Source organism: Oncorhynchus keta, chromosome 32 (assembly GCF_023373465.1).
Source record: "Oncorhynchus keta strain PuntledgeMale-10-30-2019 chromosome 32, Oket_V2, whole genome shotgun sequence".
NCBI lineage: Eukaryota > Metazoa > Chordata > Actinopteri > Salmoniformes > Salmonidae > Oncorhynchus > Oncorhynchus keta.
In genome coordinates, this window is record NC_068452.1 from 8,390,350 (window position 1) to 8,416,937 (window position 26,588).

A 26,588-nucleotide genomic window follows, 5' to 3' on the forward strand; every position below is an offset into this window, starting at 1 on the left:
GGTAGAACTCACCCATCCCATCTCCCAGGCCTCCTTCCTGGTTCTCCTCCCCGAAGCTGTTAACTCGGCTGGGCTGCGACAGGGCTGGGTGGTGCGCCCCTTGGTGGCCCATCTGGGACCTCATGGAATTCCCCATGTCCTCCGGCCCCTCCTCTTCAGTCTCTGGCACAACCCTGTGGGAGGCCATGACCCCACCAAAGAACGAGGGATTGTGCCTGCCACTGTCGTAGGCTGGTGATAGCTGGGCCGAGTGATGCTGGTTAGACTGGCCCATGGCCGGGCCCCCACCTGGGTGCTGGGACGGCACCCTAAAGGGGAGCCTGGACACGCCGGGGTACTGTGGGGGGAAGGCCCGACCCACGGGATGGGGGGCAAAGGCCGGGTTGGGGGGCGCCAGGTGGTAGTTGAGGGGTCTTTGGCTTGAGTTGTCCTTGCGGTGGAGCATGGCGTTGGGGAAGCCCAGTCCATCTGTCTGAGAGTCCAGAGTCCGACCACCGCCCGGATCACACTCTCCCTGGAGCAGTTGAACACAGTGTGAGCTGGGCTACAATCACATTGCTCATTTAGCCATACAGCAATTCTACATAATGAATTAAACTATATTAAACTTAGATACGTATTCATTTATCCATGTATCAATTCTAAATAGTTCAGTAACTACGAATGGGTTAGCTGACAACGTCACGAAAACGATGCTTCACTCGGGCAGAAGTCTGTGTATTGTTGTGATTCTGGATGGCCAGATGGATAGAAACGATGACAAGAAACTGCAATGTGGGGAATCGCAGGTGGCTCATTTCAGCTAGTTTTATCCTGTTCTTGATACCATGTGTTGTTTTGTGTTTTGACTGATGTCATGTTAATGCTAACATGGCTAAAATTCGCTAGCTCGCTAACCAACAATTGTAACGATGTATTAGAGAGAAAACAAGTGCTGATTGTGCAAATGTATTTATGTTTTCAATACAAATTGGAGAGTAAATATAGTTTTACATACTGTCAACAATCAAGCCAACCCAGTCTTTTGCCACATAGTTGTATACAGACAGGTCGTTTTTATTGCTTAACAACCAACGTCTCTATATCAATACTTAAATATGTGTGAGCAAAGAAACGCTTTTTTGAAATCATGTATTATTTGAATTGTTGCTAAATAGAGACTTTAATGGAGCCCATTGAAAGTCATTTTTCTCATTGTGATAAAGCACCAACTAAGCCCACAGGGTGACTACAGAGCGAGTCAACAACAACGTACCGGTTTGTCCTTCATCTCCGAGGTCTTCCTCTCTGGTGTCTGTAGCCGGCTCTGCTCCAACTTTGCACTCCCGTCCATTTTACCTGAGGGGGTTAAAAAAAAATGCAGACACTTTTTCAGCTTCTGTACTGTGTGTGAGTTACTGTGCTAAGACACAGACTTTCTACCCATTTCCACATTGAAGTACAACAACTTATTTGCTACACACCGTTTCTGGTGGAATCAGCCTGAAGCTCCTTGTCGGGACTAGTCTGCTGGCCCATGCCCAAGGGGGAAGAGTGTGCGACTCCGCTGTAGGGGATGGGCGAGCCCCGGTTCTGGGCCTGCAGGAGGTTCAGGTTGTAGGCCATGGCCGCCTGGTGGTTCATGATGCGTGGGTCCATGGCAAAGCGGTTCTGGTAGCCGGGCCATGGCAACTGGATGGGGACAGACTGGACACCACATCAATACGAGTCAATATAAATCAACGCACACGCATCAATACACATCAAATACACCTAATACGCCTAGTCAGAGCAGATAGGGTTGACAGGAAGCAGGTCAGCTAATTCCAGTGGTGTTCTATCGAAGTTCATTCTACAAATGTTGATTACAGTGCATTGTCCCTGTTACATAAATTATAAACATATCCCTAGAACCAAATAAGTGCAAGTCCAGGTAACAGATCATTCCTAAAGAGTGATGTTGGTACCTAGGCCAATTAAATAAATGATACCTTTTTCTCATGGACATCCCAGTAAAATGCATAGTCTTTCACCACTGACAATTTGCAGGAAAGTGAATGCAGCTTGCCTTGATGCGTCACGCTGAACTACCATGCTAGATATTTAAGCAATAAGGCCCGATAAGGTGTGGTATATGGCCAATATACCAAGGCTGTTCTTATGCGCAACGTGGTGTGCCTGGACACAGCCCTTAGCCGTTGTATATTGGCCATATACCAAACTCCCGGGGTGCCTTATTGCTATTAGAAAAAAATGTTTACCAACGTAATTAGACCAGTAAAAATAAATGTTTTGTTGTACCCGAGGAATACAATCTTTGATATAAATAAATCAGCATTCAGGGCTCGAAACACCCAGTTTATAATATCAAATATTATATGGTCTAGACTAGTGCACCCCCCCGATGTTCTGACGGTCTATGTGAAAAGCACAGTGGCTGATGCAGGTCGGAGGAAACAGACAGTGTTAAAATATTAATCTGGTTCTGAGATGGAGAGCAATAGGATATTGGATTGGACTCTGCTACCTGCCAGGCCAGCTGGTGAGTGAAACATATCCATTTATTGCAGTGGATGCAAACTGACTGACAACAATGAGCAGAAATACAGAATAAAATTAACATTTTGAAAAGGGCAATTTTGAACAAAGCACATCCACCCATAATTTCCACAAAAGGTTCAAAAAAAAGAGAAAGAAAAAAAAGAAGAGGCATTGGTATGTGAAGTATTGAAGACTCCCCGATTGTTTACATGGTCCATAGAATAAACAAATTCCTATATAAAAGCATCTTCAAAAAAATTACAAAAAAAGAATCTGCAACAACAAAAAAAAACTCAAATATAAAGTAAAAATGGCCCTGAAAATAATATTTTTTTGTTTCACAAAAAGACTCAAAATTAGTGCGGTGAAGAACATAAAAAAGGATTGCATCTATCGAACAAGAACATCATTTTTAAAACAGCCTTCCCCTCCGTTCGTCGACACAGCAATTTGCTGTGCCAAATCATCCTCCTGATTAAAAACGCTCATTCTATCAGCCATGTGCCATTATGGTTTAATGGGGAAATAAACAGCCTAGATTGGGTTAGATGGAGAGTTGACTTTCTTTCCATTACTGAGCGAGGAATAACGAGTGTGAAATCTCACCCTGCGGGCCGAGCTGAAAATGTTCAGACTAACAGAAGTCATTATTCTCAATTAACGTGTTGTTCTCGGTCTTGTTTTCAGAGGAGGATGAAGAAGGATGTAGACATAGGGCCCAAACACAAAGGGAACATGTCGAAATCAAGCTTATGGGGATTTTGGCACTCTATTAGCGATCATTACGCGCTGCTGAGTTTTCGTTAACAACTCGGCATAACACCAAAGCCCAGCGGACAAGTTTGAATTAAATGTAGTATTGCATAATGGGTCCGTGTTTTTTCTTTGACTAATTAATCATGTTACAACCAAAAAAGTATAGTTTTCCTTGACTCAAATAAAGTACATTTAGACCAAGAACGTACACCAACTGAAAGATCTGTATAAGTCAGTTTGTGTGTGCGAGTATGCATACGCATAAGAGTGTATGCTCTGCACACACAGCTAACCCGTTCCTCAACACCTTCCAACTCAAAGCAACACACTTCATTAATTCAAACCAAAACCCACACATTGAGTCTTTCCTCAACAATAAACTACAATTCCCAGTAGCAGTATACTTACGGGCAGTGGCATGGACATGACCATGTTGGCCCCGTAGACGGCGGGCACGTAGAGTATGCTGGCGCCCGTGTGGGGGTCTATCCTCTGCACAGGACTGGGAGACTTGCCCATGCCGCCAGGGGTGCCCCCCAGGGGCGGCGTGAATGCCCGGATGGGGTTGCCCATCAACACCGCAGGGTTGGGTTGAACTGGAGAGAGTTGGGGGGAGGAAGAAGAGGAGGAAAATAAAAGTTAATATCTGCTAATTACAGCAGTGGCTAGTCTTGTTACTAATCCTGAAAAATGTGATTATCTAGACCTAATCATTGTTTTGGTCTCTGTTATTTGTGCCTATGCGGACCAAGCTAATTTCCCCATGAGATAATGTTATTGTATTTTCAAACAATTGGTACTTCTTTGGCTATAAGATGTCTTGAATACATTTGAAACACAACAACGTTTTCACAACAACAATTGCACCATGTTGGTCTTCAAGTGTAGACAACTCCTGTGATGATCTAGCAAGAAAGATACTTTTGTTTATCTATAATTCCTTGTCCCCCAGTCATGGATAAAGAACAGTTAACCTGACTTCATGTCTTCCCAGACTACACCCTATAATGGGCGTCATGCAGTGTTCTTATAGGAGCTGCCACATGAGCCTTGGGCCTAAAGCTCTGCAGTTGATAGGGGGGACATGATGGTACTCTTGGTACGTCTCACTGTTCTCCTCTTCGCTCTAGCTCTCCGTCTAAAGTGATGGCACAATATACCTCCTTTCTATCCAGCTCTCCCCTACCCCCCTCGTGCTTTCTCCATTACGGGGCGACTAGATTCACAGTGACAGCGCTCCTACACGGTAGGGTGCACTATGCTTTGTGAAACATGAACCATTGAGAAGTGAATCCAATCAATGGAAAATTAATAAATAGTGTCCTTCCTGTATTATGACTAAAGTAATAAGTATTTCTTTGGAGAAGAGGTTAAACACATTTCGAGTATGTTTGTGGAGAGATGACAGTTTAAAGACTTGGACAGTGCTTCAGCCTCAAACGACATACAGCTAGAGTGTAGTGTTCTTGACTTTCTGTGAGTGGTTTGTATGGACTCCAGAAAGAGATACAAATAGACAAGTCAACACTTAGATGGAAAGAAGAGAAAATATGGACACTCACCAAATCCTTCAGGTGGGAAGTGCTCCGTGTGGTTCGCATGTTGACCTTTCCCCTGGAAGAGAAGAGAGAGAGGGAGGCATCCTTAGAAAGGGATGGAGCGAGAGAAGTCCATAGAAAAAGAGGGGGAGGGAGTAAGTGGAGGAGAGCGAGGCTCCCTATGTGACAAGGCAGGCAGGCAGTGGCAACCGTAAGGTCCGCGGTGGCCCACATATGTCACATTGGTCACAATGGCTACACGGTTAACGCTTTAAATAGCCAATGCTGTTGAATCTAAATGGCAACAACATTCTTGGAGGATAAAGCATCCTGCTGCAGCTCTGGAAGAATATAAAGCCACTGTGTGGATTCATGAGGGCGGCAGCTATAGTATTCTCGGGCCAGGAGTTTTACCTAACGTGACCCGACTTGGGAAAAGCGCTGATAGAAAGAACAAGCAATGGGTCAAAAACGTCTCAAACATCCTGTTCTGAGCCAAAATAGGTTTTCATGTGGTGAAGTCATGTGGGTAGAAATACTACCGGCCCCAAGACATCAAAACGTCGTAGGTTTCCTATTTTCAGACTCCTCGCTTCTTTAAATCATTTGACCAATTCTGTGCTCATAGAAAAAGAAAAAAAAGTCCATCCTATACTTGTGCCTCATTACATAATCTGTTCCATAGCTGTTACGATGGATGCATACAGAAGCGCTCTCCTTACGTCGTTACAGTGTTAAAAAAGGACAGTATGCATTACGCATCTTTTTCAACTGTTTATAGGGCAATGAGGACTGACACTAACTGGAGTGAGCAAGCAAACACACACCACAGCCAATTTAGCAGACACTTTTATCCAAAGCAACTTACACACTCGCACAAGCACGCACCAACATATGTCAATTCTCTCTCTCTCTCCATCTACTCTTTTCTCTCGCTCTCCATACAAAGAGAGGCAATTCCGTGCCACCAGGTTCCATTTTAATGCACACAACATTGGGCCGTATTCCATTTGATTCCATTTTTCAGACAACATCGTCTGACATTGATTGATTGTTATGTGACCAACAACACGGACGTTCTCCATCCAATTGACTTTAGGTGGATTGTAACCTGTTGTATTATTGATGCACGGAAGAACGTACGCAGTAATCTACTTCAGCGTGTCTCAGTGTAGCTGAGCTGAGGCACACAGTCCCGCCTAGGTGGTGGTGTTAAACTGAGAACACTTGACGTGTTTTCCCTTGGGGGATGCGCCTCGTGATCGGTTGGTTAGATGGCGGGTTTGGTTCCCCCGGTTTCTGTTTAGACAATCGGGACGTGCTTCTTGTGGTTGTGTTTAAACTATTTAAAAAAAAAAAAACGTGTGAAGTGAAAGCAGGGAACTGTGGTTAAAACGAAGGGGCACAAACTGTAGTCAGGGACTGGGGTTCATTCGAATTTCGAGCCAGCAGATGATCTGAAATTAGGAGAGACTAATGATGCACAGCCTGGACCGACGATTGAGACCCCTAGCGAATGTAGTAACTACTAGCCTACGAGGCTAGAGAGTTGGCATTACGACTGTTATTACAAGGAATAAGGGCTAAGTTATTTGTTAGGAGTTCAGTGACAAACAGAGTGCACACTAGCAATAAAAACTTTCTTGGAAAAACCATCGTAACATATGGGGGGAAAATTAGTATGAAGTTAAAAGCAGTCGCCACAAAGTCAATATTGCATCTAATAGCATAGGTTGTCTTGGCATAATGCGTCTCGTCTTGCCACATACAGCATATTCATAGCTGTTTAAATAAAATATTCATGTGTTATTTTCAGGGGTGAGACATTGTAGTTGATCTGTACTAGATTTAGCCGAACCATATATGAATAAAGAAATATGAGCGATGTGACAAGCAAAAAAAAATAAATGGAAGTCAATAGTAAACCCTATCTTTTTAGATGACTGTAGGAGCATGAGGTGACTGTATCAAAGCCTCTCAATGTCACTCCTGCCAAGCCAACCTCCAGGTGCAATACACACAGGTGCAATACAGTGGCTAATGATAGCTCCATTGCATCTGCCTGGCATAGATTCTTATAGGTCTATGCCAGGCCAGATGACCAGTGCCACATAGCTAGTGAGGGAGATCGAGACCGAGCTGGAGGAGGACACCTTCAGACCAGGGGACACCGGGTGATGGCAGCAGCATTTCCTGCTTGGCAGCCATATTCGGCCAGAGATATTGGGAGCTCGGAACGAGTCTACGCAAAAGGGAGAGCAATGTCAAATGCACCCTTGATCAAGATGGGCTCACACGGCTATTCGTCTGCTCAGCCAAGATGGAAAACAAACCTGCTCGGGCACGTTTCTCTGTGCTGCAGCAGCGCCTCTAGAATATGCTTTTATCAGTGGTCTTAACTTATTGACATAAGATTTATTACAGCAGGTTATTTGAGTATGTGTATACAAGAGTGTGTGTATAGGTGTTGGTGCATGTCACACCTGGTAGGTAGTAGGGCTGGGCGATATGGCCAAAATACTGTATCACGGTACTATTCTAAATTTTGACATTATGACGGTATCTGACATTTGTGAATAATACAAGTTCTAGTGCTTAGCAACAAATTAATAAACTTTCTCCTTTCCGATTGATATATACTGTTCAGCCAAACCAACCAAAAATAATAGGACAAAACTGACAGTGAAGTAGTCTTATTTGTAGGACTTTTTATAAAAGAGATTCAAAATCCTCTTTGGCAGACTCAAACTCTGGTACTTCAACGGTTTCCATTTGCATAGTCATTTGTTCAATTCCAGCATTTACACATTTCTTAATTTCCTGCATTAATTTCCTCTATTTAGTACCATCCAAAAAATCCTTTATGAGAATAATTATTCTATTTGACTGTGTATTCTCAGCTTCAGGTGCAGTGGTAACTTTCACCACTAGGGGCAGTCGGAATATTTCTGGGGGTCTGTACTCCCAAAGTTGTTGACTGTTGTGCTTGCAAGTGAACTAGCCGTTCTCAGCTGTTAGCAGAAACTGGCGATAAAAACGGATGATTACCATATTTTTTTTCAAGTCATTACTGAATAATTTAACGTTATAAATCAAACATGAAAATAGCTTTATAGAGGGTATGTAAAAATCCTACCCGGTCCATGAATGAATACTGGTATATTGTTTTTTTAAACATTTTACCGCCCAGAGTAAGAGCCTGTAACCAACCCACTTTGTATGTGTGTGTGTGTGTGTGTGTGTGTGTGAGAGAGAGCCAGTATGCTCAATTCGGTGTTACCGTGTATGTACGCACAGAGAAGTGTGTGTGATGTGGATATCCACTTCACTCAGTGGGCAATACAGCTTGGCAGCTGTGGTGATTGAGTTAACCTTTACGCCTGTAGCGAGGACATCAGATAAACAGTTAACATTTTCACAGGGGGGGGAAAATAAGAAAAAAAGCAAAAGGCACTCGTACAAACTCAAGCGGTTATTCTCTCCTCGTCTTTTCAAAACCCACTTTCGAAAATAAAAACATGGTTTTGCGATAATAATTACAACTATCTAGAGGAGTTACTTGAGGAAACTACTCTTGAAGTAACCACAAAAAGTACAAAATGTTCCGAAATGTTTTCCAAAAAGGCCCGCGAGGGAACCAATTACGTTGTATTGAACTGAATTGAAAAGATTAATTCCTTGAGCTCTAAAACCACTGACTACGCGAGTTCTGAGTGTACTCTTGTACTACCACCAAGACAACGATACTGATAGCCAGAGCCATGCATCCCTCTCATTAGGGCTCTGACAGTCAGGGAATTATGGATGAAGATTATTGGTTAGCAAAATGGTCACATTCACCCCCCAAAAAATAAATAAAACGACATACATCTCTCAATCAAATATATTTATAGAGCATTTTTACAACAGCAGTTGTCACAAAATGCTTACACAGAAACAGAGCCTAAAACCCCAGAGAGCAAGCAACGCAGATGTAGAGGCACGGTGGCTAGGAAAAACTCCCTAGGAAGGCAGGAATCAAGGAAGAAACCTAGAGAGGAACCAGACTCTGAAGTAGCCAGTCCTATCCTATTTTTGTTGAGACTGACAGTTTCTCCTCCACTCTTGACTGCATGTGCTGCTGCAGGAAAGACTTGTTTGCTACAACACCTTTGATTGTTTCAGCAACGAGCAACAAAGTTTCATCATGTTGTAAAGTCCATGTTACAGCAGAAGCGGACTCAAATGCCCGGACGTCCTGTCTTCAATCAGCTTTTTGTTCCACACAAAACTTATACCATTTTTTACAGTTATGGTTATTTTATTTTCATGACTGTCTTCATCCATAACGGTCAGTTACATGGTTATAAAGTAATTGTGCCAGCCCCATCTCTCATCATTGTTCGCTTAATATACACTGAGTGTAGAAAACACTAGGAGTACCCCCTTTTGCCCTCAGAAGAGCCTCAATTAGCTGGGGCATGGACTCTACAAGGTGTCGAAAGCGTTCCACATGATGCTGGCCCATGCTGACTCCAATGCTTCCTACAGTTGTGTCAAGTTGGCTGGATGTCCTTTGGGTGGTGGACCACACGGGAAACTGTTGAGTGTGAAAAACCCAGCAGCGTTGCAGTTCTTGACACAAAAACCAGTACAATCAAGACCTCAATGCACAGTACCTCCAACCTTAAGTATTCTATTACACCACCACACCCAAGACCCACAGCCCCAAGACCCACAGCTGCTCTGCCACCCCTCCCCCAGGCTTAACCCACTTACCTTCGGAGGAGACTGCTGTTGCTGCTGGGGCCCGGGCTGCTTGCTGGCCGTGTGTCCCTGGGGGTGTGGGTGATGGTGATGGTGATGATGGGGGTGCTGGGCCGGCTGGGGCCGCAGGGCGCGGGGGATGAACTCGGGCGCCAGCGGGTTGAGCACGTAGGTCTTCTTGAGCTCAAGGGCCTCCAGCTGGGCCTTGATCTGCTCAAAGGTGATGCCGTGCAGGCTGGCGTTCTCGTGGCAGATGGAGATGAACTTCTCCCAGAACTTTCTGTTAGAGGGGAGGAGAGGGGGGGTGATGTGAGTGGCATGGACATATATGGACGTGTTCTCATAATACACTTTATCTTGACTCACAAACACTTGGTTGCACACTTGCTGACACGCTGACTTAAGTCATTATTTCAAGAAATGCCTAGTGCACAAGGCGCGCGCGCGCACACACACACACACACACACACACACACACACACACAAGTCACGTAGATCACATCATTACGCACTTTTTGTTTACAAAGCCCTGCTCCACAAACGTCCGACTTACCTAACCCGTTCACAGGGTTGGTTAACTCTTAGGTAATTCAGCCTTTCATTTCCTTGCACCTTACATGTGGAACGATCTACAATATGCTTTAAAATGGGAGGAATTGGTGCCTATAGGGCATTTCAGACATTCTTTTCACTGAAAAATGTCTGGTTTTTATGATTGTGTTTTGCTTTTTGTGTATCGTTGTGTACAATAACGTGTAGTTTAATGTGTTTATTGTATCTTGATGTGTATTGGGGTGCTATATACAGGGCTCATCTGGAAAAGACTCCCCGTCAAAAAGGTTAAATAAAAGTCAAATCTTTAAATAAAAAGTCAAATCTTTCACAGAATCTTCATGTGAATGGCTTCTACTTTCAGAATTAGTTTATTAAACCACCTACTACAGTAGATGGCTCCTGTAGCATAAATGAATAAATCATGGTTCACTGAAAAAAGGGCTATTGTAGGCAGCAACACCAAAGCAAATTAAGTTCTTTGTCAATTCAAAAGAACATGTCTTTAGTGGGGTTGTCATGTTCATAACAGATCAGTTCTGACGAGTAGACCGTGTACGAGTCTATGATTTGCATGTTTTTGTGTGTGAGTGTGTGTGTGCGAGCGTACGGAAACAACACAACTTGCATAATGTCCGAGTGGATAAAAATTAGGGAAATTATTCACATATTTGCACATTAACTGCAGAACCTGTGGCCAAGGGAACATAAGCTGTCACTTATTTTGACTGCATCGAGTGGAGACGCCGCGATGACAAAGCATCACCATGACGGAAGCTTGCGAGATTCACTACTCCCTAACTTAAGGGTCAGTTCCATTTCAACTCCATTTAAAGAGTAAATTGAAAAATCCTTATAGAATATTAAATGGTATTGAATTTACATTTCTATGAATCTCGAGCTTTGCTCTGAAAGCAAATGCAAGGTTTTTGTGCTGGTATCAAATGGAGGGGAGGGCACCTCACAATTATGGCTATTGTGGTATAGTGCACGTCTCTCAGAACACAGCGCAAGGACTCCAGTGGCAACGTGCATCTTCACTCCTTATTGTGGCTGGATGAGAGGTAGATGTGTGTCTGGGTTATATGATTGATCTGCAGTGACTTGCAAAGGCTATTTTTTGTTAAATCAGGCATCAATAAGATGGTCGGAGTCTGTCCCTCCCATAGGCTAGACCACCCCCACCCCATCGCTATCTCGTCTCATCAGATTACCCGCATTTAAGGCATCGCTTCCATGACCCACAACAAAGCCCACACAGGCGGCATGGACAGAGACAACACAATCTGTTCATTCTGAGTTAAGTCCAAATAGATGGTGAATTCAATCAATTGTACACAATCCGTAAAACAAATTGAATTAGTAAATTCACCGTCAATTTGTTTGTTTATTCGATGTGCATTCATCAAGAGCGCGACTGTATTCCACACGTCACTCACGAAAGACCATGTGAATCATGTGAGCAATAGTAGAAGCGTCAAAAAAGATAAGAGAGATCATGATTTGCTTGGTGACATCTTTCACTGTGGAGGGTTATATATGTATTAGAGGTTGACAGATTAATCGGAATGGCCGATTAATTAGGGCCGATTTCAAGTTTTCATAATAATCGGAAATTGGTATTTTTGGGCGCCTTTAGTTTTTCACCTTTATTTAATCTTTATTTAACTAGGCAAGTCAGTTAAGAACACATTCTTATTTTCATTGACAGCCTAGGAACGGTGGGTTAACTGCCTCGTTCAGGGGCAGAACGACAGATTTTCACCTTGTCAGCTCGGGGGATACAATCGTGCAACCTTACAGTGAACTAGTCCAACGCAATATAACGACCTGCCTCTCTCTCGTTGCACTCCACAAGGAGACTGCCTGTTACGCGAATGCAGTAAGCCACGGTAAGTTGCTAGCTAGCATTAAACTTATCTTGTGAAAAACAATCAACCATAATCACTAGTTAACTACACATGGTTGATGATATTACTAGATATTATCTAGTGTGTTCTGTGTTGCATATAATCTGACTGAGCATACACGTATCTAAGTATCTGACTGAGCGGTGGTAGGCAGAAGCAGGCGCGTAAACATTCGTTCAAACAGCACTTTTGTGCGTTTGCCAGCAGCTCTTCATTGTGCGTCAAGCATTGCGCTGTTTATGACTTCAAACCTATCAACTCCCGAGATGAGGCTGGTGTGAAGACTCACGTTAAAAGGAACCACCAGCTTTCATATGTTCTCATGTTCTGAGCAAGGAACTGAAACGTTAGCTTTCTTACATGGCACATATTGCACTTTTACATTCTTCGCCAACACTTTGTTTTTGCATTATTTAAACCAAATTGAACATGTTTCATTATCTACTTGAGGCTAAATTGATTTTATTGATGCATTATATTAAGTTAGTGTCATTATTACAAATACATTGTTATTTTATTTTAAAATCGGCCGATTAATCGGTATCAGCTTTTTTGGTCCTCCAATTATCTGTATCGGTGTTGAAAATCATAGTCGGTCGACCTCTAATGTGTATATCGAACTGCCATGGCCTCTCTCTGTAGTCAGGCTGCTTAACCTTTGTGGCTACCCGCTCATGCTCCTCCTCTTTCCCACCCGCCATGTGTGTGAGTGTGTATGAGCGAGCATGTATGCACATCAAGTGCACCTGTACTGTGCAGCCTACTCTATGGGGCCATGACCAGCCTGGGGGGGGGCCATGACCAGCCTGGGGGGGCCATGACCAGCCTGGGGGGGGCCATGACCAGCCTGGGGGGGGCCATGACCAGCCTGGGGGGGGCCATGACCAGCCTGGGGGGGGCCATGACCAGCCTGGGGGTGCCCCCCCCCCCAGGCATTAAGATAGTCCATCGAAACAGAGCTTCTTCCTCGTTAGCGCCATTGATTTAACTGGGGGCATTTTCTAAACAACTGCCGTAGCCGGATGCCGCGAATGGCTGACGCTCAACAGTTGCCATGGCAACGGGAGAGAGGGACTGCAGCTGGGGGTTGGTGAGCGCCGTGGGGGTGTTGTTTGTGTGTGTTTGCAATGGGGAATGGGGTAGCGGAATCTGTGCCCCAGCCATGAAGACGCTTTGAATATGGGGAAAATTCAGACGCAAACAACACAGAACTAGGCAAAGTGTCGATTTTGGCTTAATACCATTCAGGGCAAAGATGAGAACTCTTATAGGTCACAAATAGCTGCACCAAATTCAATACACCCCCCCCCCCATATTTCAGTTCCATTGGAGAAAAACCAAGTAGTGCACCCTTGCCCCACCCTTCCAGAGCACATTGCTGATGTCAATGGCTTAGTCAGGGCCTGGCGTTATGATGTCATCTTAAGCTGACACTCCACGGGTGTGCATTGGAGAGGGTTTGGGGAGGGTGTGTGAATGAGTGTGTGGGGCAGAGGTAGAGCGAGCCAGCCTGGCAGGGACATATACCCCCCACTGTGCTACTTCTTCCTCCTGCACAGCTGACACACCAACTGTGCCCCTTCCACCCACACTGCAAAGCGTAACATTTACCGTGAGCCTTCAGAACATGTAATGGAACATGAAAACGGCAACATTTCTAGTGCAATACATGGATGACTAGGACGTGACCAGGGAAAACTCCAGGCCCTGCTTGAGCACTATAAAATCACACCCATTCTACCTCCATCCCTTGGAGTAATCACTGATCTAACCCAGATTGATAGGTGTAAGCAACAGTTCTACCGTATAGCTTTCACCAATCCGGCCATGTCAGATCAGGGATTTGTTCAAGGAAGGATTCATTTAAGTATTCAAAAACAGGGCCCGAACCCATGACAACACTTCCTGGTTGTTTTTTTGTACCTGCAGCGGCCCACCGAGCAGAGCGCTATGGGGTCTCCCACCACGGCCACCAGGGACTGGGCGCGAGTGATGGCTGTGTTGAGCAGCTTGTAGTTGGACAGGAAGCCGTAGTCCAGGTCCTCTGTAGAGTCCTCCACCAGCTGCTCCTTGCGCTTGATAGCCGTCTGTTTGTGCTTGCAGGTGTGCCGCGTGCGCACTGTGCTCAGGAAGAGCACCCGGAACTGCTTACCTGGAGAGAGGGAGGGGAAGGGGGGAACATACAAGGCCGGTTTAGACCTTAGTTTTCAGCCAGCACTGAGGAGCTAGTGTGTTGTATGGTTTTAGAAATGAATTGCATTCATACAATGCTTTTTCATTAAGTCAATAAGTGCCACTGGTCATATTCAGTGTTCTTCGTGGATATTAATCTCATAGAAACAATTACTAATTCATGACATAATAATAATTATATGATCCAAGTACCTCAACCAGGCACTGACATCATTCATGACCCAAAATACGATCCAATTACTGCAGAAATTATTCATGACAAAGCTTTGGGAGTTTGGCAAATACAAAAAAAATACAAAAATTCACACCCAAACTCCAGCTAGTGTGTGTGTACTGTACACCAACACCACATTGAGAAACAGAGACAACTGTGTGTTGTGAGATCCGTCCTGATCGCTGCATCTTCTCCTTAATGAGAGAGTTAATGAGCTGGAAGCAGCAGCGTATGGCTGTGAGTGTGTGTGAGAGTGTGTGTGTGAGAGTGTTTGTTGCCACTGGGAGCATTAGCCTCGTCCCGGAGACGAGAGAAGCTGCTAGCTGGGAGATGAGAGACAGACTATGTTAGGAGGGAAGATGTGAAGTGCTGCTGCCAACTGCGCCGGCCCCACATCTCACACACGATCATTGAGAATCTCGGAGTTGTCGGGTAGAAATGGGAAGGGTCACACTTTAAAAACCTCTGCCGTCTTAGAATGCCAAAACAGAATTTGAAAATGGGAGAACAGGAAAGTTCCACAGTGAAAGTCCTGTAAATGCTTCAGTGTATGAGTAGTATGGGATTTGATCGTTACAATTCCATTGTGATTGCGGTATTGACATTCTCATTCTATTTGATAGCAAATATGTGCCAAATGGCCGCCTGTGCCATGGGTTACAGTGGAATGTAGTGTCTTAAGTTAAATGAAATAAACAATTGTAAGGAAATGGATTAAATATAGTATTCTTCTCACCTTGGACGTTGAGCACCCTCTCCACGCTGACCTCGTGCATCCTCTTCTTTCGGAGCTCGGCGCGGATGCGGAATACCTGGTCAGCGTAGGGCGACACCACGCCAATGCTGCCCTCGTCCAGCTTGCCCCACGCCACCGGCCACTTCTTGCGCATCTCCTCCACCCGCTCCACGATCTCAAACACCTCGAGTAACACAGGAGGGAGAGACTGGTTACAAGTGCCAGTGTTTCTCATAGATCATGTCTGAAAATCGGCATCTCTCTGGGGTGAAGCTTCCCCTAGGTACAGATCTAGGATCAGCTTCCCCTCCCCAATATTAGCCTTAACCATAAATGGTGGAAATGCAAAACTGACCCAAGATCAGAATCTAGGGGCAAATTCACCCTACTCTCCAGTCCCCACTGACTACAAGGTGGGGCGCTTTTTCGTGGTCCTGGATAGAAACAATTGTCCTGGAAGGCAGGGCACCCCGCCTCGGCCCTGTTGCCTCCCGCCAAAAACCTTTTCGTCTTCCATTGGTGTCAATTGAATCTTTACAAGTGCAACGCAGGAGAAAGTCCATTGTAAGTTGTTGCCATTATTTATGAGTCACCAAAGTACTTAACCAGGGCTTAAAACACTTAAAGAGAAAGCAGAGCTAAAGAGACGGCGGAAATGACTGCTGCTCAAGGGGCCTTTTCAGCCAAGAGGAGAGAAGAAGAAAAAAACTTGGAGAATCCAGACGTCACATCAGCAGACAAACAGGACACACGCTTAAATCAAGGCAACCTAAACCTATGACATTATGCTAATGTCCCGAAACCGTTTGACACAGGCGCGGTGTCATCAAAGGGAGGTAGGGTAATTCCTGTGGCGTCTATGACAGGTTAGCGCAGCGCTGTGATAGGAGTAGATCCAATTTAATTGGGCAGCTTCTGTCAGCTGGGTTCAGGGGTCAACTTGGCAAGTTGCCCCTCAGATTTAGCAGAGGCACCTCTGAATTTCAAACTCAGTCGCTGGAGTGCCTGGTTCAAATGCTGGACTTTCACAAGGAATTAGCATTTAGTGGTTGTGTCAAACGTCTGGTTGTGAAGCGCGGTAGTATGAGGCACAAGTAATACATCAAAGTAATGTTGACTGAATGGGGTGAGTTTTGCCCGCGTGTGCATTTCAACTCAATTCCATTGAATGATTAACCATTTCAACTCACCATGAAAGCACCAATTCAATTCAATCAAAATGTAATTCATTCCATCAATGCAGTCCTAAGTCAGTGGCGTACAGGGAACAAAAGGGTTTATACCTCTGCGTTGTTGTAGTAGGCCGTGCTGTTCTTCTCCTGGACGTCCTCGCCGCGCGCCGTGAAGAAGGTCAGCGGGTAGAAGTCCTTGTGAGACGGCTGCTTCCCGCTGGCCATCAGCTTCCCGTCGTAGAACAGTTCTGACGTGTAGCTGGAGGGAGGGAGGGAGACTTAACATCAGTGGGTCTTCACAAAATGTCAGTGGAGAAAAGCATGGTTGCATGAAGCGTTGTATACGGTATACGGTTGCGTGCATTGTGGCTATTCTTCGACAATGGTGCCATCTGTTTTTGGTAGTTTTCCCTTCCATGTGGTCCTTGCCGTTCCTAGTGACTTTTCGAGGTTCTTGTAAAGAAATGTGCATTCACAAAGTTGTCCAAACGTAAATGTGTGTGAGTGAAAAGCATTAGATAAAATACCAAGACCACTTTAAGGTGGAGAAACCACTTCAAACCCATTGCGTAAGCTTCTTTCATAAACCACCACTTAAAAATGTCAGCTTCCCCATCTGAGAATTGTTTAACAAGGGTGGTCATGGGACTCGGTGTACATTGGGCTTTAATGTCGGTCAATAGCCAAGAGGAACCGTCAAGTCTTCTGTCTGCATAAAATCCCTCATTTGTAAACGACGTTGCAGAGTCAGGGTGAAAATTGGATCAGTCTCGGCGACGTGATGAAGTTCACACCTACCTGATGATCGCTTCGTGGGAGCGGTAGTTTTCACAGAGCAGGATGCGGCAGGGGAACTCGGCTGGGTAGTGCTCGTACAGCCGGTCCAACAGCGACACATGCAGGTTGCGCTCTCGAGAAAACTCGCTGTACACAAACGGACTGAGCTGGAGGGAGGGAACAGGGAAAAGAGAGGGGAGGTAGAGAAGTGAGGGCAGCCCAAAAACATTGAGTAAAATGCATGTTAATTAATTTTTATTTGTGTTTCTTTTTAATGCAACAGGGAAGTGCAGGTGGTGATACAGCCTGACTGGAGTTGTTTCTTCTCTGCATTTGTAGTCAATATAACTGGAACTGTACATGTGTGGCAATATTTGGTTTGATCCAAATGTATTCTACACCTACTTTTGGTTCAGATAATGTACATCTGACTTGCGGAACAGACTTCGTCTGCTCTTCGACAGCTCGAGTCATGCAATCCGTGTAGATAACACAATGCTCCAAATCAATGAGTTCCCGTCCAACCCGTTTGGACCTGTGGCCAGCATCTTATCATCGGTAGCTACATTTCTGCTGCGATGTTGCGCCATTAACGTGATTTGTAAAGTTCCACGTTTTATTCGTCGTTTGTACAGGACACAACATGGTAAACACTGTCCAACTGACCGCTTACTTGCAGGTTCCCTCCACGACGCAACAATAAGACATACTAATAGTTAAAGTTAGCGTAACAAGTTGAGGTGCTCCGGAAACATCCTCAACGGCAACTTTGATTAAGATGCGCGCTGAAGACACACAACCCCCCCCAATAGCAATTACCTCTAATCTGACACTGGCTGAACTAGATTGTTTTGTGTTTGTGGTAATGTAGCTCCAGGTTGAACCTCCCAGTCTCAGGGGAAAAGTTCAGCCAGGCATTTAAATAAGGCTCGAACAGCAGATAGAAGACCTGAAGTCAACAGGAACCGGGGACCTTCATTCACTATTCTCAGCCTACTTCTTTCATCTGAGACACAAAACATCCCATAATGAAGAGTGATAAGACAGAAGAGAGTAGGAGGAGGGGCAAACAAATCCTCCTTGGCAACAGACACGTAGCGCACAAACAATGTGCAACAGATTAGGATGTAGAGGGAGATAGAGGGAGAGGGAGAGAGAGAGAGAGAGCAAGAGAAAGAAAGTGACAGAGGAGAAGCAGGAGAGGAGAATTGAGCGTGTTTGAAGGCGCTGTTCCTTCAGGGAGGAAGGAGTGGAGAAATAATTAAAACCGTTATCGCACGGTTAAACTCCCTCGGGGTGTATTTATCTACTGCCCACTCTTAATCCTGTCGCACTAAAATAAACACAATGTCCAGAACACAAAAAGAAACGGAAATAAGAGGCTACTTTGGAGTGTTCCACAAAGCTTGAATGACAGGGGGAGTTTCGTTTAGTTTGCCTCGTCTGACTGGACTGTGAATGGTAAACATGCTCTCTCTGACAAGTTCTTTCTTTCCTCAGTCTGTTTCACTCACGGCCAATGTGAAGTGAGCCTCAGGCTAACGACGGAGTCCAAAGCACACGGAAATGTAAAGGACTTGGGCGATACACTGGTTTTTATTTGTTAGCTTGGCAAAGGTCTGCAGAACGCAGAGGTCCTTTGCATGAGAGAATACGATTAAGGCCTGACCAAAAAATAAATAAATCAAGGCCTAAAAAAAAAAGAGTTACAGTGAGAGTTTGTTTCAAAGGTCAAAGTTTGTTCAAACCAATGACATAATAAACCTCCTCCTAAACCGCAGTTTTACCTGCATGTGGTCTCCAGCCAGCACGATGCGGGTGCTTTTGCTGGCCAGCGCGAAAGGCATGATGGTCTCACACTCCATGGCCTGGGCCGCCTCGTCCAATAGGATGTGGGAGAAGAGCCCTGCGGACACAGAACAACACAAACCATTTCAGTCAGAGCACCGTCATATGACCCATTAATTATCATGAGGTGGTGATTCATTGGGCTCCTTGAAACAAATGGTGCACGGGTCATCGCAGGTTAGCAAGTTCAAGACATTAGCAATGCATTGGTCTGTGGTGCTTATGGTGGATGCCATCGGTAATGACGCTTGTAACATCACAACCTCATTGGAGAAGGCTTGATTTTGATATTGTGTGGTATAGAGCTGCTATGTATAGTTTTGCTGCTACGTATAGTTTTGCTCTGTGGTATAGAGCTGCTCTGTGGTATAGAGTTGCTATGTATAATTTTGCTCTGTGGTATAGAGCTGCTATGTATAGTTTTGCTCTGTGGTATAGAGCTGCTATGTATAGTTTTGCTCTGTGGTATAGAGCTGCTATGTATAGTTTTGCTCTGTGGTATAGAGCTGCTATGTATAGATTTGCTCTGTGGTATAGAGCTGCTATGTATAGTTTTGCTCTGTGGTATAGAGCTGCTATGTATAGTTTTGCTCTGTGGTATAGAGCTGCTATGTATAGTTTTGCTCTGTGGTATAGAGCTGCTCTGTGGTATAGAGCTGCTATGTATAGTTTTGCTCTGTGGTATAGAGCTGCTATGTATAGTTTTGCTCTGTGGTATAGAGCTGCTCTGTGGTATAGAGCTGCTCTGTGGTATAGAGCTGCTCTGTGGTATAGAGCTGCTCTGTGGTATAGAGCTGCTATGTATAGTTTTGCTCTGTGGTATAGAGCTGCTATGTATAGTTTTGCTCTGTGGTATAGAGCTGCTATGTATAGTTTTGCTCTGTGGTATAGAGCTGCTATGTATAGTTTTGCTCTGTGGTATAGAGCTGCTATGTATATATTTGCTCTGTGGTATAGAGCTGCTATGTATAGTTTTGCTCTGTGGTATAGAGCTGCTATGTATAGTTTTGCTCTGTGGTATAGAGCTGCTATGTATAGTTTTGCTCTGTGGTATAGAGCTGCTATGTATAGTTTTGCTCTGTGGTATAGAGCTGTTATGTATAGTTTTGCTCTGTGGTATAGTTTTGCTCTGTGGTATAGAGCTGCTATGTATAGTTTTGCTCTGTGGTATAGAGCTGCTCTGTGGTATGCTCTGTGGTAGAGCTGCTATTTGTATAGTTTTGCTCTGTGGTATAGAGCTGCTATTTTGCTCTATAGTTTTGCTCTGTGGTATAGAGCTGCTATGTATAGTTTTGCTCTGTGGTATAGAGCTGCTATGTATATATTTTGCTCTGTGGTATAGAGCTGCTATGCTCTGTGGTATAGTTTTGCTCTGTGGTATAGAGCTGCTCTGGTATAGAGCTGCTCTGTGGTATAGAGCTGCTATGTATAGTTTTGCTCTGTGGTATAGAGCTGCTATGTATAGTTTTGCTCTGTGGTATAGAGCTGCTATGTATAGTTTTGCTCTGTGGTATAGAGCTGCTATGTATAGTTTTGCTGCTATGTATAGTTTTGCTCTGTGGTGTAGAGCTGCTATGTATAATTTTGCTCTGTTGTATAGAGCTGTTATATAGTCCTTTTGGATCAGGGTACAAACGTTCCGATGTACTGGTCTTAGTTGTTGCACCTCAAATATTTTTTAAAAAATCAGAGATTAACTTTCTAAAAAATAAACTATTACGAATACTCATTTACTATTCGTTCTGTAAACTTGTAGGTCTACTTTAGATGGGATATTTGTTCCAGCTTGTTTTTTTTCCTCGCCTGTCTGGTTTTGTGATTTCTATTTTATTTCAACTTTATTTAACTAGGCAAGTCAGTTAAGAACAAATTCTTATTTACAATGACTGCCTAGGAACAGTGGGTTAAACTGCCTTGTTCAGGGGCAGAACGACAGATTTTTACCTTGTCAGCTCTGAGATTCGATCTATCAACCTTTCGGTTACTGGCCCAACGCTCTAACCACAAGGCTACCTGCCGCCCCCAAACACAAATAAAAAAAAAAACTTTGGAGCAACAAGGTTAGTTAACCTTATACCCCTTCTCTATATCCATCTTCAACAGTAGCCACTACACACCAATGCTGCTTTCGCTGACGTTTGAAAGGATTGGAGCGGTGGTATCCCTCATTTAAAATACTCAAACATTGCTCAGCCCATGAGAAGGTTATGTACAGACAGTTTATCTTTTTTGGTTTCTGATCCGTCTGGCTTTGTGATTGTACACAGCAAAAAGACCCCAAAAAAAAATGAACGCGGTACACATGTACACACGCCTGTCTTCTACCATCATCTCTCCATCTCTTTCTCTACCTCAACGTCAGAGAGTAGCCCCCTATACACACACACTAAAGCTGGTATTGCAGACGTTCGAAAAGGATCGAGCGGTACGCTGCTTGGCGCATGAGGATGTAACGGCATAGTCGAGGACAGTCAGAGCAGAGCAGGCAGGGAGAGGTGGAAGAAACAACCACTGTTCAGCCGTGTCCAAACGCCTCAACATCTTCACAGGATGGTGGAGAAAGGGATTCATTGAAGGGGGTTGGTGGACTTCTCTTGAACGTTTGGTACTAGCAAAACAGACCGGAGTGCATTCATGTTCTGTATAGTGTAAGGCCACACCTAGCTTTACAACAAAACCTTTTGCAAAATGCACGACAACATTTGTATTCATGTTGAGCGTTGGAAGTGCAGTCGCACTTGAGCAAGAGATGAAATATAAAGCACATTTGACCATCTATTGTAGTAGGGTTATTTATGAATGGCACCCTGTACGTCAGTTAAGAGACTACAAAGACACCAAAGCCCCATAAATTCACCTCCCATTGTCATGAGTCATTAACAATATGCTCTACAGGTGACCTTTAACCCCAGCCAAAGGTGAGGCTGGCTCCAAAGCGCTCTGCTGTAGTGTGCCTCGAGGCTGGGAAGGCAGGTTCTGTTCTGTTGATGAGCAAGGGCAGTCGGACATCAAGGGGGGCTAAGAACCAGGGGACAAATTGCATTTCGATACCCGTTCTCCATCATGTGTCTAACAACAGGCCGTGGAATTTGGCCTGAGCTGGGGGAGGAAGGAGAGCACTGGGGGTGCGGTGGTAGACTATTTAGGTGTAAAATGTTCTTCTCTAGGTCAACTCGCACACACAGACAAACCATAGGCTGCCACAAGCCTGGCCCATAGAGAGATTAACAAACCCAAACTAAAACAGATTAGAGACAACGCAACCTGTTCAACATGTGTACTGGATTGGTGATTTGTTATCACTACAAAGGAGCGCGAGGGGCTCCCAATTGCCTCATTTGTCGGCGGTTTTCATCAACGGCGAGCGCGGGAGATAGATGAAACGGGGGGCTAATAAAGTAAAGTGCATTCGATACAGACAGATGGTGTTCCTAAGCAACAGACAAAGCCTTCCGCTGACACATTAGAGACGGTTATTAGCTCGCCGCTGACAAATTGGTTTGTTTTCACCGTCTTTTTATACTCCATCTTAAAATTACTTCCTCCCTCTCTCTGCCTTCTCCTGCTGTTATGGGGAAGGTGTGGCGGCTGATCAAAAGACGCGTTGGGGCGGGTTTGAGATGTGTCGTGTAGCTACAGTACGTGGGTGTCTGGGTCGTTTTAAGGCCCCGTTGTCATTCTGTTTACTTTATGAGCTCGTTAAAACCAAACTGCTTGGTAAATGCATACAATTTGCATGTAGCCTAAGCCGTTTAAAACGCACAGTTTGCAGTTGCATTGCCCACTTGTTCCTGGCTATACAGAGTTTTGTATTAAGTAGTTACCGCACCAGTGTATGAAACGTTTGCTGTATATGCTACATTAGCTATGTGCTACGTTAGCTGTGTGTTCCATGTTGATTTATGTGGGTCTACAGCTCAACATATCAAGTCATTGTAGCACCAGTGTATACTATGTTAGCTATGCATTTCACCTTATCCATGTGCTACGTTAGCGGTGTATTCTTATTATGTTAGCAGTTAGCAATTCAAGCACAGCAGCATATGCTGCAACATTAAATCAAACCAAACTTTATATGTCACAATGCGTCAAATACAACAAGTGTAGACTTTACCATGAAATGCTTACTTACAAGCCCTTATCAGTGCAGTTCAAAAAGAGTTCAGAAAATATTAGCCATGTAAGCAGTTAGCAAACAAAGCACCAGTACAGTATATGCTGCTACATTAGCCATATTTGCTACGTAAGCAGTTAGCCAACCAAGCACAACTGTATTCTACGTTAGCTGTGTATGCTACGTCAGTTAGCCACTCACCTGGCTCCAGGTCCAGCTGGCAGAGGTACTGGGACGTGCTGAGGGTGACCACCACCACGCGGTGCCTGAGGATGTCCTCCCTCTCGGGCATCTGGAAAGTGTACTGTGTGTTAGAGATCAAACAGTACTGCTGCACCAACGGGTGGACAGTCTTCACCCAGCGGTTCCTGAAGTAAACCCTGGGAGCAGAGAGAGAGAGAGAGAGGACACACGGTGGGACGGTTAATTCCAGACAAACTGGGCTGACAAAAATCAAAAAGCAGCAGATACATGTTAACATCGAGAAGTATCCATTGACTTGTTATTCGGGGTTATTTATTTATCTAACATTTCAATTGCTGAACTTGCAATTGACAAGTAGAGACACAAATGAGCAACGTCTCGACTTCTCATACTCTTAGCAACTGTCCTGACATTTTCATAACACTCCATTGGTTGTATCTTGTCTCATTCCTTATGGGGTTTAGCTGACCTAAAGAACTGTCTGTGTATCGCCTTCAGCATGTACACTTATGGCCTTCTCACTTGGCTAAGCACACAAAGAATCAGGAGAAATTGGCTGATAGCCCAATTACATGGCGATTATAGTGGGATTCCCAACACAGCCCTTGGTATCAGGCCATCAGTCAATTGTAACAAGTCATTTGTTCCCCCTGCAGGCCCTTCACTGACACATGGGGTCTGGCTAGAAGTCAGGGATACATTTCTATTTTGTTGGGGGGGGGGGGGCTGGATTACAGTTACTGTGATTAGAAGTCACTGAAGCAGCAGTCGTAAGAAGGAGATTGAGTGTAGGCGAGAAAGGGAGGAATATGAGAGAGTCTTCACGTCACAGCTGCTGTGTTGTGAGGCCAGGACACATCTCCTCGGAAAGAGCGAGGTCTGCCAAGCTCACTGCTATAAGGCAACCGCTGTTCCCGTTCCACTGCACCTCTAACCTCAATGACGTGGATGGATCAATCCGATCCATCCGTACATCAACATCTGCATTGCTTGCTGTTTGGGGTTTTAGGCTGGGTTTCTGTATCGCACTTTGAGACATCTGCGGATGTAAAAAGACCTTTAGAAATACATTTGATTGATTGATTGAGCGATCATTGGTTTTGACTGCGATTCCATGGAGTTGATACAACTATAAGTGGATTTGGGTTTGTTGATGTCTCAGGCTACAGCCAGCAGGGAGAACTGAACGCCTGAAAGCACACTGTTCACAAGAGGTGGGGGATTGATTTCAGGCGGGCAGACATGCCACATTAAAGATGTTGTAAGCAATGAATTCTCAAGGTTGGGTACTGTAACGGGAAAAAAAAAATATATATAAATATCTTGGAATAAATCTTATGACGGTGTCAGTGTTCTGAAGCAGTGCTGCAAACCCCTTGTAGAGCGTTTCTACAGACCCTTACCTGAGAGGTCTTGCGTGCGCGTTGCCCGCTTCTACGTATGGATGAAGGTAGTCCTTTATGTACAGGTCAGCTGCACTGTTGGAATGGGTGCAAATGAGGACCCTGCGAAAGAAAGGGGATAAATGTGTCAGCAATTAAGAGATCTTTAACTAATAAATACAGCCAGGAGATTTTGTTGACCGTGTGATCTGACCAAGGTAAAACTCCAGGCCATAACAATGAAAGACAGGTCGGTATGTCGGAGAAGCACTGATCAGAAGTGCTCAAACTCCTACTCCTTCTACTTTCAGGCCATACTGACAATTCTAGGACCTTCGTTTTGAAGTGAACATGTTAACACGTCCCTTAAACAGCGCTGCAGGAACACTGTGCACTTGACCATGGACTTTTTAAGTTCCTATTTCTCAGAAAGTTAACATGATGATGAATAACTGTCTATAGGGGTCAATCACCCTCCTTGTATTGGCTTTTAAAACATCCATAATTCATTCCCACCATTTAATATTTATCATAGTCAGTTGGAAAGTTCCAGATGAATATTGCATTCCAACATTTTTCAGAACATATTTTTTAAAATAAATTATGTATGAAGGCTTTATAAAATTAAAACGTATCTTATGTTCAAGGCCAAATGCCACAATGTATTCTACAATTTTTAAAAATAAAAACCTAAAACATTGTCGTTTCATATTTTTACACCAGCCAATATACATTTCCTGCCAGCGCCTTGCCGTACTAACAAGAGAATGTGAATCTTCAGGCAATTTTGCATTCTATTACATCGTGGCATTCGGTTGGACGTGAGGTAACAGGCCGTTGTAACGGCAATTCAATTGAACACATGGTTCACTTGAACGGAGATGAACCATCCAAACACAATCAACCAACCAATCGCTGCCTCAATCCCAATCGACAGACATTCCCATAACCCACACACATCCCCCAATTGCTTTCAGTCACACATTCTGATCGGAAGATACACCCAACTTGACAATGTCACCCTGAGTGTTTTCTGAACTAAACATCAACTCCAAGGAAGCTGGTAGCCCCCGGGAGCAGCAGTAACCTTGCCCTTTCACCCTTTGCCCTTTTAGAGCGACCTGTCTGGACATAGCAGAGTTGCTGTTGCAGCCTCACCTGCTGTCGTCCTGCCTGAGGATGTGCTTGACAGCCTGTGCCAGGGTGAAGGTCTTGCCCGTGCCGTAGGGCCCGATGATGAGCACAGGGGGCAGGGGGATGGTGAGAGGCGTGGTGATGGCCAGGATGGCCTCCTTCTGCTTGGCGTTGAGACGCGGGTCCAGCTGCTCGTCCCACTGCCTGCAGGGTGGCAGAGAGAGGGGATGAGATAGGGGAGGAAGATGAGTCACATGGAAAGTAAGTCGATTAGTTGGCTGGCTGGCGAACAAGCAGCATCGCTAATGGGGTCCCTGACATGAGGAGGGTACGTTGGTCCCCTCACACACATTTACACACTAAACCCCACGAACACACCCTCTTAAGTTTGATAAATCGTGGGCCAGTCTACTAGCATCGCAGTCCTCATTAGAAAGCACTGGCCCAGTGGAGCTGAACAGTCCGCCCGGTCGATCGTATACAGCCCCAGCCTTGCTAAAGGCAGCTGTAAGCACCGTGAAGGGGCTGTGAATAGGTAGAGGCAGAGGGACGGGTTCAGGGATCAGTGGGGATGAATGGAGAGCCGGGTCAGGGTATAACACTGAGCTGGGCTGCTACACCCACAGAGTAATGAGGTCTGAGGGAAGAGGAGGGTTGAGGTTGAGGCTGATCGAAAGCACTGTGTATGGGTGGTGAAACAAAGCGGACACACACAGGGTGCACAGCTGGTCTGAGAAACCCAGACACAGGAGACAAGTGCATTGGCGCTGGCCAATTAGCTTATTCATGACC

The 26,588-nt window shown here is 44.8% G+C and overlaps 1 protein-coding gene across 1 annotated transcript in view; it reads right to left on the reverse strand.

Moving 5' to 3' along the window:
• Nucleotides 1-26,588, reverse strand: part of LOC118364982 (probable helicase with zinc finger domain) — a 58,915-nt gene that overhangs the window by 13,984 nt on the left and 18,343 nt on the right. The window contains 14 exon segments of the mRNA XM_052490161.1: nt 13-514; nt 1,256-1,338; nt 1,464-1,686; nt 3,685-3,872; nt 4,839-4,890; nt 9,573-9,840; nt 13,946-14,174; nt 15,166-15,349; nt 16,449-16,596; nt 17,136-17,281; nt 18,902-19,020; nt 23,278-23,456; nt 24,684-24,785; nt 25,821-26,000. Coding sequence (XP_052346121.1) covers nt 13-514; nt 1,256-1,338; nt 1,464-1,686; nt 3,685-3,872; nt 4,839-4,890; nt 9,573-9,840; nt 13,946-14,174; nt 15,166-15,349; nt 16,449-16,596; nt 17,136-17,281; nt 18,902-19,020; nt 23,278-23,456; nt 24,684-24,785; nt 25,821-26,000 — 2,603 coding nt within the window.